At 38.2% G+C, this 17893-nt stretch overlaps 1 protein-coding gene across 5 annotated transcripts in view; it reads left to right on the top strand.

Annotated features, from left to right (window-relative positions):
* The window catches only part of SENP7 (SUMO specific peptidase 7), a 43108-nt gene extending 26184 nt beyond the window's left edge, over positions 1-16924 (top strand). For all 5 annotated transcript variants that reach the window (XM_065654030.1, XM_065654035.1, XM_065654008.1 and 2 more), the window contains 12 exons: positions 146-319; positions 969-1231; positions 2294-2427; positions 3670-3786; positions 5305-5424; positions 7831-7923; positions 8743-8954; positions 9360-9412; positions 9730-9767; positions 10005-10073; positions 12169-12319; positions 14435-16924. In XM_065654030.1, coding sequence (XP_065510102.1) covers positions 146-319; positions 969-1231; positions 2294-2427; positions 3670-3786; positions 5305-5424; positions 7831-7923; positions 8743-8954; positions 9360-9412; positions 9730-9767; positions 10005-10073; positions 12169-12319; positions 14435-14572 — 1562 coding nt within the window. In that variant the 3' untranslated portion in view covers positions 14573-16924. The remainder of the gene's footprint in view (positions 1-145; positions 320-968; positions 1232-2293; positions 2428-3669; positions 3787-5304; positions 5425-7830; positions 7924-8742; positions 8955-9359; positions 9413-9729; positions 9768-10004; positions 10074-12168; positions 12320-14434) is intronic.
* Positions 16925-17893: the final 969 nt, after the last annotated feature.

Below are 17893 nucleotides of genomic sequence, written 5' to 3'. Positions count from 1 at the left end.
AATGCCAGGAATAGAATCTACAAGGACTGTTCTAATACACTCTCATCATATTTACGTCTTAGTATGTAATTATTATTACATGTATGACTTTATAGTTACCCATGGCTGTGAAAGATATGGTTATTTTAAATTCTGTTTTCTACAGTGGCTCTTAATAAGAATATTAAGCTGACAGTGGATACTCTGGATCTGAGAAGGTTTGGCTTGTGGAGAAATGATAGTGGTTGTTCTTCAACAACAATCATTTTCCTTTGGTTGTCTGTGGATTATGTGGAAAAGATTGAAAGCCAATTAGGAAAGTTAGTTATCAACAAGCCATGTGAGTAATCTCTTTCCTTTAATGCAACGAAAAGGTCTAATATATGGCATGTCAATAAAGCGGTTATTTTACAGTTGTGCTTCTGGAATACTGAGGAGAGCCTATAGCTTTTTAAAGATAAGTTGGTCAGTTTTGCTTTTCTAAAATGCCTCGCTATACTTGTATTTGGAATAAAAACTAACATAATGTGATTCAAAACCACTGCTACTTAATTAAAAACCTTGTAACTCTGTTCAGTTGTAATCTGTGTGAGGAGGCCTTGTAACACTAGGCTTTTGTATAAAATATCTCTCCCTTTAAAATAATGGGATGTTTTCAGGTGTCCTTACTCTTGAGTAATGTATATGCTAGATGAAAGGCTTGGCAGATCAAGGTTGACTTGATCTTTGACAAGGCTGCATTGGGCCATTGCATTATTACTAGAGAAAATTTTCACTAAAGGCTGAATGGGCTATTTAGTCTGTAGGGTCTTATGGACTGGCACTATTTGTTTTTCTAGCATGAAGCTCTGTACAACTGAATATAACTTTTGCTCAAATGTTCAGAGTGGCACAATCACACAAGGTTTTTACATTAGCAAAATTCACATCTAACAAAATGATATCCCATAACCTAATGGTTAACACTTGCCATTCTCTCATTTTTCCAGCCAAATCTAGTGAATTTGTATTTCTTGAACTGTCACAACCACTCACAGGACGGGATGAAGACAAACTGACTGAGTTGATTACAGATGTGAGCAAGAAGAACAGAGCACCAGATCTCCCTGATTTTTTATCTTTGAAGCAAGCATTACCCTTGTTTAAGGATCTTTCTCCTGAAGAGAGCTCTTTCATGAGTTACAGTAAGGATCTACTAAAGCAATATATGCCAAAAGAGAATACCTCAGGTGCTCATGAGCCTGCAGTTCAGGTTAGTGAGTAGCTGTTGCTTGATTCATCACCACCTGTTGGCATTCACATATTCTGGTAAATTTTAGATCAGCCAGTTGCAGAAAATAAATGCTTTCTTAATCCATAGCTCACAAATCAGTCATGTTTGTTATTTCCCTCTCACAATGGGACAAGATTTGCAGTAAACTAGATTGTGTTGATGGAGGGATAGTGTAGGGACCTCATCCCGTAGTGGCAAATACTGAAGCTTTAGATTGACTCATGGCTGCGCATTCTTAGAACCACGGGGATTTCTTGCCTTTGTGGTGTATCCAGGGCAGCAAGTTGGGAGTTAATCAAGTAATGAGTGATGGAGCCATTTTTCAGCTAACCTGGAAGTGAAGGGGTGCAGCAGAAGAGGAGCTCTGTGTCTTGCTTGTTCCAGGCACCTCTAGACGTTCTTGTGGTGGCTCCACAGCTTGCAATGTTAAATGATTCCTAAGGCTGCTGCAGAGATGAGGCTGTGCAAATTAATGTGTTAATACACCTCTCTCTGAGGAGTAAATGTCTTAACCCAACCGTGCATTACTGTTGCTTCAGAAATTACGTATACTAGTTCCCATCACTAAAAAGCACAGAGACAACAGATGAATCTGGCTATGAAACTGGGAATTTAAAACTGGAGCCAGCTAGTTCAAATCTGTATCATTTTTAGGCAAATTGTTAAGAGCTAGATTTTCAGACTTTCCAAGCATACACAGCTCCTAGTAAGACAATCCAATGCTTGTCTCCATCCTTTCAGGTCCTGTTTCTTCTCGAAACCAATTATTTGTCAGACGGCTGAATAAGGCTTGAACAGTTTTGGAGAGAGGTTGTGAACAGATGAAGGCCTGTCCTAAGTTTAAAAGGGACATAATGTTTTTATTGTTTGAGCAGTGGCACATTTGCCTAAATACTGACATTTACACTTCTGCTCACCAGGAAGATTCCTCTTCAGTGATGCAGGGCACTCCTGTGGGCTTCAGGCTTGGCTTTTGTGTGTGCTGTTTTATGTGTCAAGCTGTGTAATGCTTTTTACTATTGTTTGATTTTTCTCTGGTAGGAATCAAAACAAAAAGTGGCCAGGCCCAGTTATGCCCTTGCAAATAAGCAGAATAGTGGTTGCTATTCTATCACTCTGTCCTCTGCACTGAATGAGGAATGGAAAGAAGTAAGAGAAACCGGAGCAGTTAAGAAGTAAGTACATTTCTTATAAATGAGAAGGTGAAAACAAAAATCACATAAACAAATTGCTGAAATAAAAGCCTGGTCTTGACTGCCATTCTCTAGTTGATATGAAAGTGTTGTGTGAAGGGTGCTCTAGAAATCTAAAATATCATCAGGTATGAATGTAGTTATTCCTGTTTCTGTCCCAATAGTTAACAGACAAAATGGATGTATTACAGGAAGACAGAAAATCTCACAGAAATTAGAGAATACCTGAACTGTGAATACAAGCTCATATCATAGATGCATCAATGAGAGGGTGGGGATCTCGTGGCCTCTGTGAGTGTCCATCTAAGTCCCTATTGCAGCAAAATTATTGCTAGCTTAAGCTGAGCCTTTTTAAAAATCTAAACCGTGTTTTCTTTCACTGCTCTGTCACACTCCATCTATTTATAACTAGGTTGTCATACAATTTACTAGGTAGTACAGGAGCTTGGTTAACAAAAGACATTAGAAAGTGAGAACACACAAATGTGTAATGCAGCAAGATACTACGAGAGCACTGACATGCCTCAATTTTGTCTGCACTACCCTTGTGCTTCTAATACAGCAAATAATAGTGAAGCAGATTGCCCTTAAGAGCTCTTGCCTTTTACCATCACTGTTTTTACTGGCAGTATAGCAGTTACTTTTGTTTCTGTTAAAGAGATTTTCTGCAAAGGCAAAAATGCTCAGTTCATGGTTCCAGTTAAGTGATATGGTTGTTAATCTAGACCTTTTAAAATACATTTCAAATATGAGCGTTAGCGGTAACTTGGGCAGTTTCAAACCACTTACAGTACATATGTTGCATGGTCTGTAAAGCCAAGTTTTCTGAGTGGAAATGTGGGAGTCCTTATTGGAGTCTTAATGAACAGAAAATCAACTGTTCATTCATACTGTGTGAGAATATGTCCCCTAGTATTTCTTCCTATTTTATATAGCCATTTTATGATTATTTTTATTAAAAAAACAAGGTGAAAGTAAAAAATAATCTACTTCTCAAAAGTTTTTCACAAAATTTCAGTGTTCAGTGAGGTGCATACTTGTTTTGTAACCCTTAAGTATTGGAGTAAGAATTGGTAAGGGACTTCTGAATTAGTCAACTGTTTGAAGAACTACCACTCTTAATGGGTTTTCTAGAAAACCATCTACATGTGGAACAGCCATGTGAAGAAGAAAGACATGTAAACCACAGTTTGTAACTGTTATAACGTGATTTGTGTTTTCTAGTTTAATTGTTTATCCAGCCCCACCTGCAAAAGGAGGACTGGGAGTCACAAGAGAAGACCTAGAGTGCTTAGAATATGGAGAGTTTCTCAATGATGTCATCATTGATTTCTATCTTAAGTAAGTAACCACAGCCTTAATTGTGCTTACTCTTCTTTTAGGGACCTGGTCTGGTCACTAAATGTGATACAACAACTTTAGAAGTAAGAGGGTGATGAGTTTGTAAAGTGGGCTTTTTCTAAAGCTTTTGTGTATTCTCAGCAGTTTCACTTGTTTCAGTTTCATTCTTCTCATCCCTCTAAGGGGCTGTGATATAATCTAGACAGAATAGCTGGAGGAAAAAAGCCTCTTGGTGACTTCACAGAATAGAAAGTGCTGGGCAGTTTTAAGCAGATAGTTGAACAAAGTAGAGGGTCTGTACTAGGTAGTTTATTTACTAAGTTTGCATGAAGTGGGGCATCCTCTGCTATTCTGTGTAAGATTTAGGAATTCTGACCCACAGCTCCTGCAGAAAGGAAAACAGCTAATACTTCCTGAGGAAGTCATGCTTGGCTTACCTGCTTCATGCCATCCTGCAAAAGTTACTTGTGGAAAGCAAGTTTTCCAGAACTAGCGTTGTGCCCACCATTCCCTAAAGCTGAAGTTTATTTTCCCTGTGCTGACTGAAACCTAAGCAGAATTCTGGCTCTTCTGAAGGTTGCAAGCATTCCATTTTGCTTGGCATCCAGCATGGCTGTGGTAACTCTGAGCAATAGGAAGACAGTTAAAACTTCTTGTCTAGAGAAGTGGGAAACGAAACATGTACCAGAGTGTTTCAGTGTGGTTTTACAGCAAAGCCACTTGTAATTTGCTCTGAACTAGAAATAAATCATGCATTGTAGTCCTCTGAATAGCTGTAGCTTCATCTTGCCAGAAACAGAAGATATGAATAAAGGAATGTAATGCAATTATTGCAGACAGCCCTCTGCTGTTTAAATTTGGTAGACTTCCCACATTCTCAGTTTTCATTCTGTTGCAAGCTGTGTCATGTATGACTGTGTTGCCTAAGTCAGCAGGTGAAGCTGGAGGCACCTTGTGTAGGATGACTGCAATTTTCAGAGCTTTGACCTTCTAGGATGACAGAATAAACACTGAAGCTGATGGTTGTAGTAAAATGATCAACACTAAAATCATACAGAATGAGTACCTGAAGAATATTTGTCTTAACTTTCATATGCATAACCTGTAGAAGTAAAATGGAGAATTTATCGTACTGAACTGTTCCACGCTTGTATATGCAGGAGTATAATGCTCCATAGGCTTAAGCTTGGTTAGGTTTTCAAGCCTGTCTTAATTGCAAGGGCTAGAAACCTTCTTTAAAAATAAATTCAGAAGCACTAATACTGAGCATAAATCTAAGATAAGAATGCAGTTATTTTTTAGTAGTTGCTTGGCTGTTACATACTTTGATGTCCAGCCATGTGCATATTGAAAATAAAGTAGAGAGAAAAGTTTGGCGTGGTTGGCAGCTGCAAAGGCAACTGACAGTAAGCATAACCTGAGTATGATAAATCATTAAAATGTTTGTTCTTCATTTTTATCAGTGATGGTACTTTCCAGAAAAGGAATTTAACAATTTCCTTCTTTCTTCTTTGGTAGGTACCTGTTGCTGGAGAAGGTACCAAAACATCTTGCTGATCGTACCCACGTTTTTAGTAGTTTCTTCTATAAGTGCCTGACCAGGACAGAAAAAAACTCTGAGGGGGATCTCAAAGTTTCGTAAGTTCATTTAACACACCATTATGACTAGAAATAAGTGATCTATTGATGCCACTTGGAAGTTCTGCAGATCATCTCCTAATTACACATAAAATAGTAATCAGTATTCTCCAAAGGCTTAGAGGGTAAATGTTGTAACTCACAATTTAAGCATACTGGTGGTTTTCATTAAAAACTACATGTGATTCGTACTGAATATGAATGAAAATGTTATTACCTTTCTCCAACTTTGTCTGAATCTTTACTTCAGACAATTATTTTTGTATTTTGATGTTTTTATTATAAACTCAGTTTTGGAAGGTATGCATCATTTTAAGAAATTTCACTTCTAAAAACATTTTTAGATTTACTACATATTTCATTTTACATATTGGTAAAAAGTTATTATGCAAATTTTTAGGAAGAAAATTTTCTTCTATACCAAGTTTACACCTTTGTTTTTTAACACTTAAGCATCCTGGAATTGGAAAGTTGATATCAGTAAGAGCTCAGGAACTGTGTATCACTTTGTTTCCAGCTAAGACTATATAAAGCAGGGGTGTCAAACTCATTTTCACCAGGCGTCACATCAGCCTTGCAGTCGCCTTCAAAGGGCCGAATGTAATTTCAGGACTGTATACATGTAGGAGTAGTTAGATTGATACAGTCCTAAAGTTACATTTAGCCCTTTGAAGGCACCTGCAAGGCTGATGTGGCGCCCGGTGAAAATGAGTTTGACACCTCTGGTATAAAGGGTAGGACCATCCCTAGCACACTTTCTGCTCCTTTTCAACATTCATGTTTGAGAGTGGAGCTTGCCCTGCCACTTCACTTACAGTGATGATCTGCCAGCAACTTCCGTTCTGTTTTCATCATTCGGTTTATTAAAGGTGGGGGTTTTTTTTCCATTTTCTCAAGTGATTTTTCTTCTGTTAACCATGAAGTCCTCAGGTTTTTTTTTTCTACTGGCAAATGAGGCCACCTGCACAAAGAGGTGTGCCATCTTGTTTGTGTTACAGTCACTGCTGGGTGAAAACTGTGTTAAAGGGAAAAAAAAAAAAGCAACTTCCGTAATATTTTCAAGTATGCCTCAAAAACTCAAGGAACCATGATTGAGAGAATGTCTTCCACCGTGTTACTGTCTTCTGACCCTGAATGTTCTGAGGTGAAGACAAAATTATCTATGTTAAGAATGCTGTTGTGCCTTGATCTGATTCCTTTTACAAGGCTGGACCATCCATAACCTTCTTGAGGAACTAGAATGGCACTCTTAATTCACCATATTTCAAGGACCGTGCCCACTCCAGATCGGGAGATAGTTTTGGAAATTCTAATTTAGAATTTGGGCTTTGGAGATGACAGGTAGATTGGGTTTTGTTTCTGAGGATTTTCTTGGATAAATTGATAGTAGAAGATTGGGCTCCATGCTGTTGTAAATGAAATTAATCTCAGCTGATGTAGCTACTTAAAGACCCTTTGCTTCTCTTTCTTCACACTGCTTAGGCAGCAGGTTGAGAAAGGTTCTTCTATAGGTACTTTCCCAGGCTGCTAACATGCCTTTCTCTTTTAAGTTCCCAATGCTTCTGGAGTCATGTAGCAGATGAAGTTTGTAGCAAGCCTTCATTTAATGCTGGCCCATGCAGACTCCCAGAGCAGCTTGTTATATCATTCCCCGCTCCTTTTCTCCCATTCCTCTTACCCCAAAGTTACGTTTCTTGATCACAGATGAGGATGGAATCGGAAAGGTAAATAGGGATGTCTCCCGAGTAGAGTGAATTTTGCTTTCAGATCATATGAACTGTTGGCTTCTATTTCAACTTGTGCAAACTAAGAAAGTCGAAAACCTAAATTTAGGTTTCTTGTCAAATTCTTGTTACTCTCTCAGTATCCTGTCCTCATATTTTATGTCTGTAGGACTGGAAATTAAATGTGTTCTAGCATTTAAAGCTTAGGACTATAGGGAACGTGTGTCAGATCTAGCTTTGCTACAGATGTGTTACATGACCCTATGCAAGGCATTTAGCTTTTTCCTTCAAGAAATAAGGTTGTTTAGACAGGCCTTCAGAAGTGGTATTGTGAGGTTTAATTCATGGATGTTTGTAAATTGTTATAGTTCTGTTTTTACACTGGCTGGTGTTCAGATGAGATTTTTGCATTTAGTGCAGTAAATAATAATTACTGGATAAATAACTGTAATAAAACCTTTCAAATTGGTGGATGACTTTTCCCAGAAAAGTTTAAGATGGTTTGGAAATGGCTTGTTAGTCACTTGAATTTAATGGTGTGCTCATTTATTCTTTGTTGGGGAAATGTCAAGAGTAAATGAAAAACCCATTGAGGGATTGGGAAGATGTAGGAGTGCTAATCCCCATACCTTGCTTTAACTAAAAGGAACAAATCCAAACATCTGTCATTTGATTTTTGCAGACCAGCACAGAAAAGACACAGGAGAGTAAGAACATGGACTCGTCGTATAAACATCTTCAGTAAAGACTACATCTTTGTGCCTGTGAACGAGGAGTAAGTCTATATATTTTAGACACCTTTTCAGATATTTGAAGATTTAAATTAATGTTGCGGTGATAAAAAGATTTATGGCTCTAAGCTTGGATTGTTGGAAATGAACACCTTAGATGTTGAAGAAGTAACGGATGTGGAATGAGTGATTTTTGAGTCTCTTCAAAAGTTAAACTTTTTATTTAGCTGTCTTCAGTAAACTTTAGGTTTTGTTTTACTGAAAACAGCTTTTAGGTATTTTTCCAAATAATTTCTGTGTCATTATGATGATTCCTATGCACTTAAGTAATATTTCTATAAAGAAATAGCAGCAACTCATGGTGTTAATGGATCAGGAGTAGTGTAATACTTCCATGGTCTCTGCCTTGGCCTAGTTGAGTAACTGACCTGCACATGGAAACTCCAATAAAACTGAATAGTTATTGAGAGTTACATATGCAAAACAGCTATAGAAAGAGGTATAGACACATGCTTATACCCTCAGCTATATTCAAAACTGGGATCACCATCACAGATTTTGTTACTTTGTATTTTTTTAACAGTGTGGTATGGGTGGTCACACACAGTTGATGTGGTGGGGTTGTTGTTGTTTTTAAAGGAATCAGTACTTACTTTTGCTGCTATGCCACAATGCAAAGTAAAAAAAGAGTGAGAGTATTAGTATGAGATGCCAGGAGGGAACACAGCAATGATGGTTATGTGTCACAGAACAGATGTCCATGAACTCTCGTTGTTATAAAAACTTTTCATATCCTTTTCCTAACCAAATGTTGCACAGTTTTGACATTTTTTTTTTTCCCCCCTCTCCCCACTGCTGGGCAGGTCTCATTGGTATGTTGCAGTTATCTGTTTTCCTTGGTTAGAAGAACCTGTGTATGAGGAGTGTCCTCATCAGAATTCATTATATCACCAGCCTCAACAGTCTCCACTTCAGTCAGAGAGTGAGAAGACTAGAACTGGTTCAGTGTTGGCCTTTCCTGGTAACTGCAAGGATGAAGAAAAAATGGATGCTAACAGAAGTTTATTCTCAAAAGGTAGAAGAAAATCGTGTCAAGTCATATACAGTTCTAATAGCATCTTAATCCTTGAAAGAGAGAGATGATGTCTTACAAAGTATCTTTCTTGTCAAGATTGATGTAATATGTTTTTGTATTACCATGCGTAACAAGGACTGCACTGCATTCTTCTTGTCCACAACTCTCAAATACTGGAAGGGACATAAAATCAGTGGCTCAAATCCCATAATGAATGGAAAGTTCTTGGATTTCAGTAAGAATTTTATCATGAGGGAAGGCCCTCATCAACACTCAGAAGGGAAGCAAAATTAGTGTATACTTCACTATCGTATTTTGAATACTAATAATAATGAATTTGAAAATTAAAATATTTCAGTTAGAAAATATATTTTTAAGACACTTAAATTTATTCTTTTCTACTAGGTGGCAATGAAATGGCTGCTTCTGCTTCAGACCTGGATTCAGGTATTTCTAAAGTAAGTGCCTCTTTATACTGACAGAGGAAACAGGTATTACTCTATTTCTGAAGGCTCTTGAGAAATGACCGTGATTTCATCATCTTCTTTTTGCAGCAGCTGTCAATGTTTGTGTGACCTGCAGCATGTGCAAGGCACTTTGAATTAGCCTAAAGTCCTCCTTTGCACTATGTTGACTTTGCTATGCTTTCATGTGTTTTAAAAAATTATTTATTAGTTTCTTCATTTCTGAAGTGGGACCCTCTCTGGCTTTACCTTTAAATCTATGAAGACATTTGAGTTTATAGGTTTTTTAACATTATTTTCTCCTCTCCTAGATCTCTCTAAGTAATTCCAAAAGGCAGATTTGTAAAAGGTACGTTTCTGTTTTCCTACTAATATTGTATCATTAAATTATATTAAGAAATTCTGCAGTGATTCAGTTATTTGTTGTAAAGCCACAGCCGTAGGAACTTGTCCATTTTTTCCGTGTTTGTTCAGATATTGATGCTCTTGTTAAGCTATATTCAAACAAAATATTTGCTTCGGTAATGTTGGTGATGAAAGACTACAATGATTTTTTTTTTTTTTAATTTGCTTTTGTTTTGTACAGGCCTTGTATACTCATCTTAGATTCTTTGAAAGCTGGTTCTGTGCAGAAAACAGTTCAGGTTTTGAGAGAGTAAGTAGCTACAGTTTCTATTTATCACAAAGAGATGCTGCTGGTTGTATTTCTGTGTTCAAAATACTTTTATCTATAACGGTGTATGTTTCTAATGCTAAAGGAAAATCCATTAGGAGCCACAACGAAGAAAATTGTAATAGCAATACAGAGGCTTGTGGGAAAAACCTGGTTTTGTTCTGCAGACTGGATATAATGCAAAATTGTTAAGTGGACAGTCTTTTGAAATGAAAAAAAAAATTTAAATTAAAAGTAGAGGTTTTTGTTTTGTTTTAAATCTCCTTCAGTTCAGTAATGGAGGGTGTTTTTAAGGGTAGAAAAAACAGTTCTTTAAAATGAGTACTTTGAAATTTAAATTATTAATTTTCCAAAAGGCTGATCTTAATTTTTTTGATGGAGCTTACAGAATTACAGTGTTAAATCCACTCTTATGTGCAAAAAAGTAGGAACCTAGACTGAAGCTGTCTAAAAGCTTGATGTGTTCATATAGTTTTATGTGTGATAAGTATGTTTTACATACTCCTAATGATGTTAACATCTATCAACAACTTCTTTAAAAGTTGTTAATATTTAATATTTAAAGCTGAACAGAATTGTTCTTTCTGTTCTTTGTTGTATTCACTTTGTTGAAGGGAACAAAAATCTGTGAACCAAATAGTCCATTCTTCTTGGAAAAGTAAATTCTCCAAAATACTGTGGGAAGGTTAGATGAGAATGAGAAATTTTTGCAAAACCATCTTTTCCCTCGGTAGAGAGATCTTCCCACCATGTATGTCTTGGGAGGAAGAATGAAATAGTAATTTTTAAATTAAAAAAAAAATCTCTGTGGGATGTCTTAATTTAATGTTCTGTGCTTTGAGCTACTCCTGGAGTTGAAATTCCAGAGAAGGTGGTTACCTGGAGTTCAGAGTGTTGTCATGAAAAGTCAGAAAACAAAGAGATGATTTATGGAGTTGTGAGTTCAGGAAGGTTTGGGAAGCAGACCTTTTATTCCTTCAATTTGCGGTTACAGCCTGAAAGCAGAAGCTTAAGGAAACTGATGCAGAGGTTCTGTGACCTCTTCTTTCCTTGAGTTGTTTTTTGTTGTGTTTTGGGCAGTGGTCCAGCTCAAACAAATTAATTAGAAATTCTACAGTCATAGATTCTTGCAGTTTCTGGGGAATGTGCTTCACTGAACTGTCTTCATCTTTGAATTGTTTCATGTTTGCCTTTTCGCAATTGCCATTTTCCCCAAAAGCTGTTTTAAGTGGTTTATATGTGTTTTTATTCTCAGAATTGCAAGGACTTTGGGCTTTTAGAAATCAAACACAAGGTCTGACTTAATGTATGTGTGTTTTATTCCCTAACGTCAGACCTTATATTTGATTTTTCACAAGCCCTGAGCCTCTGCAACTCTGAGTCAAGTTAGCAGAAAAGTGTAGCTAACTGTTGCCTTTGAAAATCAAACCCTAATGCTTTTAATCCCGTTTTCAAAATCAGTGGCTGGCCCAGAATGTGGGGTCAGCGAGTTGCTAATGAAGCACAAGAACAATAGAAAAGCCTGATAACAAATAAGTCACTATCGTTACAGAAGTGATCCCTTAACATTTTTAACACGTCACTATATGCCTTATACGCTACTAGGTTGCAAGGGTTATATTGGTGCAATTGTAACTGAAGTTGTTTGTCAGGTGAATTCTAAGGGTTTTTTTCATGGTTTGCTTGAGTTAAACAACCACTGCAGGTCTCTTAGGATAAACCCAGGAAAAACCTGTTTGTAGCCAGGGAAGATTACTTGAGTTCTTCCTGTAGTTAAGATTTTTAAAATGTCGTGGTATCCTAATAGCTTGAAGAAACTCAGCACAAATAACTTGTTAAATAATGTCATGCATCTTCCTGGTTTGTATGTTGCATATTATGTGGTAGGGATGCAGCAGAATATTGGATAGTGGACATTTGTGTTGTTCCTTGTATTAATTTCTTTGACAGATTCTGGGAAAAAAATGGTGGAAGCTACTTTAGCTTTTTGGCCAGCTTCAGAACAATATTGAGTAGTATGACAAAAACCATTGCGCTTGGAAACTGTCTCAAGTATTTAATCTGTTTGCTTTCTTAGGTACCTCGAAGTGGAATGGGAAGCTAAACGAAAAACACATCGAGAATTCAATAAATCAACAATGATTGACCTGTATCCCAGAGTGCCTAAACAAAATAACAGCAGTGATTGCGGGGTCTATTTGCTGCAATATGTGGAAAGTTTCTTGCAGGTACAAATGGAAACCTTCCCCTTTCCCAAAAATGATGTTAAACCCAAGAAAACTATTTCTGATGGAAATAGCCAGACACAAAAGCCTGTGATGCTCAGCCTCAGAAGTGTCAAAGCAATTTGAGGAAGAGGAGATAAACCCTATTCTTCAAGTAGTGGCAGGGGTCTTTGTATCTGGAGCACAGTTTCTCATTTGTGTTTGTTGGCAAACATTTCTGGCCTTGTTTTAATGTTGCTTGTATGTGGGCACATGCAATAATCCCTAACTATTTGGGTGTATTGAGAGTCTAGTTTACACGTTTCTGACCTGTAGATGTTACAAAGGCATCTGTTCTGTGCATCTTTTCTTGTAGTCTTTAAAACTTGGGTCAACTTGTGCATTGGCCTTTGGGTGGCTCTGTAGGCAGCAGTTCTACAGAGAAAGGGAGGTGAGAATCCTTAAAAGGGAATTTACAGAGCTAAGGGAGCCTCTCTTTCCTCTTCAGCACATCCCTTTAAACACCTGCAGTTGCTGAGCTTCAGGGACTGTCTTTTAGGGTGTCCTCAGCTCTTCCTCCCCCTGATCAGTGCACTGCCCTTTTGCTCTGCCCCTTGAATGGTTCTGTTTGCTTGGTGCTCATACGCGTTAGGGGGACTGTTGCCAGCAGCTTGAGGGAGGTGATCCTTCCCCTCTTAGTGCTGTGTCCAGTTCTGGTCTCCTCAGTACAAGAGAGAGATGGTGCTATTGGAGCAAGTCCAGCAAAGGGTCACAAAGATGTTTAAGGTACTGGAGCATCTCACCTATGAGGAAAGGTTGAGAGAGCTGGGACTCTGAGAAAAGGCTCAGGGGCATCCTACCGATGTGTACAAATACCTGAAAGGACAGTGCGAAATGGACAAAGCCCTATCTTTTCAGTGGCTAGTAATAGGACAAGAGGCAGTGGATGCAAACTGAAACACAGGAGGTTCCCTCTGAACATCAGGATTTTTTTGTTGTTGTTTTTGTTTAATTTTGTTTTGTTTTTTGTTGTGTGTGTGGTGTTTTTTTGTGTTGTGGTTTTTTACTGTGAGAGTGACCAAGTACTGGTGCAGTTTGCCCAGAGATGTTGTGGGCTGTCACTCCTTGGAGATGTTCAAAAGCTGTCTGGATGTGGACCTGGCAACCAGTTCTAGGTGGCCATGCTTGAGCAGGGTGCTTGGACCAGGTGACCTCCTGAAGTTCCTTCAGTCTTCAACTGTTCTGTGATTCCGTGAGAGATGGGTTGAGCTTTTGTGTAGGTGGAAAATGAAATTCTTTCCCAATGCTTTTGAACTGCCCATTCTCTAACAGTGGGGTCATGTTCTGCTTGCAGAAGCAAGGCCAGGACAAAGTGATTGTAATTTGTCCTTAACATACCACAGCTCATAGACTGCAAATGAGGATGTGTTTTTCACTTTGCTTTTTCAATTTATCATATACTGCTTTTTTCAAAGGAAGGAGAAAGTGAAATGTAAGCATGACAAAAGAATGAAGAGGGAAAGAGGAAAAAAATTTGACTTTGGCAAATCAGATGTGGTGGTGTGGTCTTACTGCCAAAGCTGCCAGCCTCTCTCAGACACTTCCATTTGCTGTCCTCTTTTTTCGGAGTTCTCCCCTTCTCATGTCCTGCTCAGACTGCCAGCAGTATTCTTGCTTCTTCGTTGTCTTCTATCAGGCAGACCAGCTGATGACAGAAAAACACATGCCTGAGGCACCAAAACCTCAGCACGCTTTACTGCTGCATGCTTGATCCTTTCCTAAAGTGTGATTCTATGTGGGTGTTTTGTGACCAAAGTGCATCTGTCCCTTGTAAGATATCAAGAGTATGTCAAATTGTGTTGAATACATTGACTCTGCCTTGAATATGTGCTCATACTGATGTATCTTAAAGAGAAGTGGTGATAACCTGTTTGCTGTTTACCATGAATATCTTGTGGTGCGGGTATGTATAAATGGGATTACCATGGAGGAGCTGAAATTTGACTTTGAAGCCTGTCACTGTCTCATGGAGACTTGTTTGTGCCTCCTTGGTCTCAGCAGCAATGGTAGGGTTTGAAACTATTTTTGAAGGTTGCTTTAGGAAATTTATGCTGTAATTATTCCTTTTTCTGTTACCAGAATCCCATAGTTAACTTTGAACAGCCACTGCATCTGGAGGAGTGGTTCCCTCGTCAGCTGATCAGAAGCAAAAGAGAAGAAATTCGAGACCTGATTTTGCAACTACACTTTCAACAGCATAGTGGCAGCAGCAGCTAATCTAATAATCTGGACCTGGCAAAGCACATTGCCATATAAAGTAACTGGAACTCTGCATAGCACCACAAGAAGTATTTTGTTTGTTCGGTGTGTTTAGCCTGGAGAAAAGGAGGCTAAGGGGAGACCTTATTGCTGTCTGCAACTACCTGGCAGGAAGTTGTAGCATGGAGGGTGTTGGTCTCTTCTCCCAAGTAGCAAGTGATAGGACAAGAGGAAATGGCCTCAAGTTGTGACAGTGGAGGTTTAGATTGGATATTAGGAAAAATTTCTTCATGGAAAGGGTTGTCAGGCATTGGAACAGGCTGCCCAGGGAAGTGGTGGAGTCACCATACCTGGAGGTGTTTAGAAGGCGTTTAGATGAGGTTCCTGGGGACATGGTTTAGTGCTAGAGTTAGGTTATGGTTGGACTCGATGATCCTGAGGGTCTCTTCCAACTGAAATGATTCTATTTATTTAAAGATTTTTTTTCGTTTGGGTTGTGTGGTCGTAGAATGCAGTTGTGGTGCAGAAAGGAGAAGGTTGTAAATAAAAGTGTAAATAGGTAAGTTAAAGCTAATACATATGGACTGCTAATTGATTCTATACTTGGCATGTGAAAGCTGTGTACACTATGTGCCACAAGGATGTAAAAATATTTTAATCTTCTGGAGCTTGTTCTTTACAATCCTGTATGAACATGGATGATCATGTAGGAGTCAGGCCTGAAGACAGGATTTTGACCCTATACTGTGCCTCTTTTTTGATTTTGCAGCTTATGCAGATAGAATGAATACTGTGTATTCAAGGCCAAGCTGGATGGGGCTTTGAGCACCCTAGTCTAGTAGAAGGTGTCCCTGCCCAAGACAGGGAGGTTGGAACTAGATGATCTCTAAGGCTTCTTCCAACCCAAACCATTCCATTATTCTGTTTTAATTTAAGAATATAAGATAGACTCTCTTTAGAGATGTATTTTTTGTTTTGTTTCTGATTATACACAGAAGTAATCTGCATGTGTCAGAAAACTCTGCCAAGATTTGAGGCTGCTGAGTTTTTATTTTTTTTTTTCCCCTCACTAGATTTTTCATCATAATTTATTTCCATGAGTAGAAGACATTTGCTTGAGAGTGACCACTGAAATGTTTTAAAGTCAAGAGTGGATTTTATTTTAAGTATTTTTATGTGTTGCTTTTTTTCTTACCAGATTTTAGAAGAAATCTTACTTTCAAAGTACATACCAATGTAATATATGTAGGTATTAGCTTTTTAATCCTATTCACCTTATTTTGGGGAGTTATTCCTGTAAGTCTTATGACATCACCTGCATCAGAAAGGCAAGCAGGTTGTTGCTTAACAACCTCAAAAGTTTGAGGTGTTTTACTGAAAAATAAGGCCATTTTCATTCAAAAAGGTCATCAAGTTATATATAATATGTATTTAAGATATGTAATTTCCATTGCTCAGGAGAATTCAGTAAAGATGCCTGATTATTTGAGCATTTGAACTCGCACTTGATTTGATAAACTAGCACAAGTTTATTGTTGCCATAATATGTATTTATGTAGTTTTTTCTCAAACAGTGATCACATAAAACTTTAACATTTTGACATGTGCGCACTTTTTTCTGTAGTTACTGCACAGTAGGAGGTGACTGTTTTTAAAGAGGATGCTTTCTCTTGTTCCCTGCTGTAAGTAAACAAGTGTCATCACACCCTTTAGAAGGACTGTGTGTCAGATAACTACAAAAATCACCTGTGTCATAAATGCATCTACAAAACCAGAGCTCTTAAAGCTGGAAGTAGGCTAGAGAGTTAAAAATTGAGGGCAACCTGAAGATTTGAACATTTTTATGGCATTGCAGAGTTCTCAGGGCCCCTTCCTTCAAGACAAGTCTGAAACCTAGCATTTGGAAAATACAGTTATTTCTTTAGGTTCTGTGCAGTCATCCAAAAACTCCCAGCATTGTTTCTCAAACCCGAAAGCATTCTTTCTGGAGAAGAGGGGCAATTTTAAACCAAAATAACTTCCTGAGAGCAGTTACCTTCTATATAGCTGTGAGCAGCCTAGTGCAGTCATTGCGTGGTTTTTGTCTTTGTTGCTACTTTAATTCTGTAGTTTGTCACTACCCTCCCACCAATACCTGTCCCCCTCATGCCAGAGGTTTTGAGGCTTTCATCATCTAAATCACATCAGCATTACTTGCAGGCATAATTTGTGTATTTCTTGTAAAACAAATGAAAGATAAAATGCAGAAATGTGTGCCCTTGCTCTGCACCTTTTTCATTGATTAATATTTTCGGTGTTCCCTTAAGAACAATAATTTGGTCTTTTTCTTATGGTAAAGTTAGTTTTTATCATAAAGTAATTTGTTCTTTTCTAGTGACTGGTTTATAGATATTTAAAAGCAAAAGTCATGTATAAACTTTTCTAAATCGGTTTTATAACATTAAAGGATTGCCTTTGTAGATTTGTTAGATATGTGGTATGAGAATGCCAATACATTTGATATTAAAATTATCTCCAGAAGTTGCTGAATGTGATTGTTGCCGTTCTTTTCCCAGCTGCCACAAATAGCTAGTGAGTTAAGTGTAGGATAGGCCACTTTACTACTTTTAAGGTATGTACACAGTATGTGTCCTTATCCCAAATTTGTACCGAAGTGATGATTTCTTTTCCAGTCCTTATGAAGGCATGCAGCTAGTTCACAGCTTCTTGTGGCAGGCAAAGCTGCTTTTCGACTCAAGAGCCTTACAATTGTTTTCTGTAGTTAGACTCACAGTCTTGGCAGCCTGAATGACAAGCCTGGGAAATGCTGGGGTCCACCTGCTGCAAGCCCACCCCATTCCAGCCATTTGCATTCAACAGGTATGTGGTGAATGCTAGGAAGTGTCTGTGGAAAAACTTACACTCCAGGTACCTTCGTGCTTCTTTTTCAGTTGCTAGAATTCTCCCCAAAGATAAGTTTTAACATATATAAGGCACCAGACTGACTCAGGGACTTCTCTGCACATCTCCTGCATCTCCATTTCCTGTGTTAATACCTGTTTAACTGAGATGGTAGAGCAAAGTGATACTTTGTAGCGAACCAATCCTTGGAGGGCTCTCTACGTTACACTGTGTAATTTTGGCTTCAAGGCGATGAATTGTACTCAAAGTGTTAAATGCAGCTATCAATTCTTTAAAAGAAACTGCTTAATTCTGGTGGTGTGGGATTAGAAACTGGCTTCCCTGAAGAAACCTGAGTCGTGGAGATCAGTTGGCAAGCATGACACAAGAAACAAGGTGGGAAAGAAGTAACTTGTAGGAAGTAAATCTTCCAGGAAAAAATATGAAAACCCCCTAGTT

This window comes from Caloenas nicobarica, chromosome 1 (genome assembly GCF_036013445.1).
Source record: "Caloenas nicobarica isolate bCalNic1 chromosome 1, bCalNic1.hap1, whole genome shotgun sequence".
Taxonomy (NCBI): domain Eukaryota; kingdom Metazoa; phylum Chordata; class Aves; order Columbiformes; family Columbidae; genus Caloenas; species Caloenas nicobarica.
This window is presented reverse-complemented; position numbering and strand designations above follow the sequence as displayed.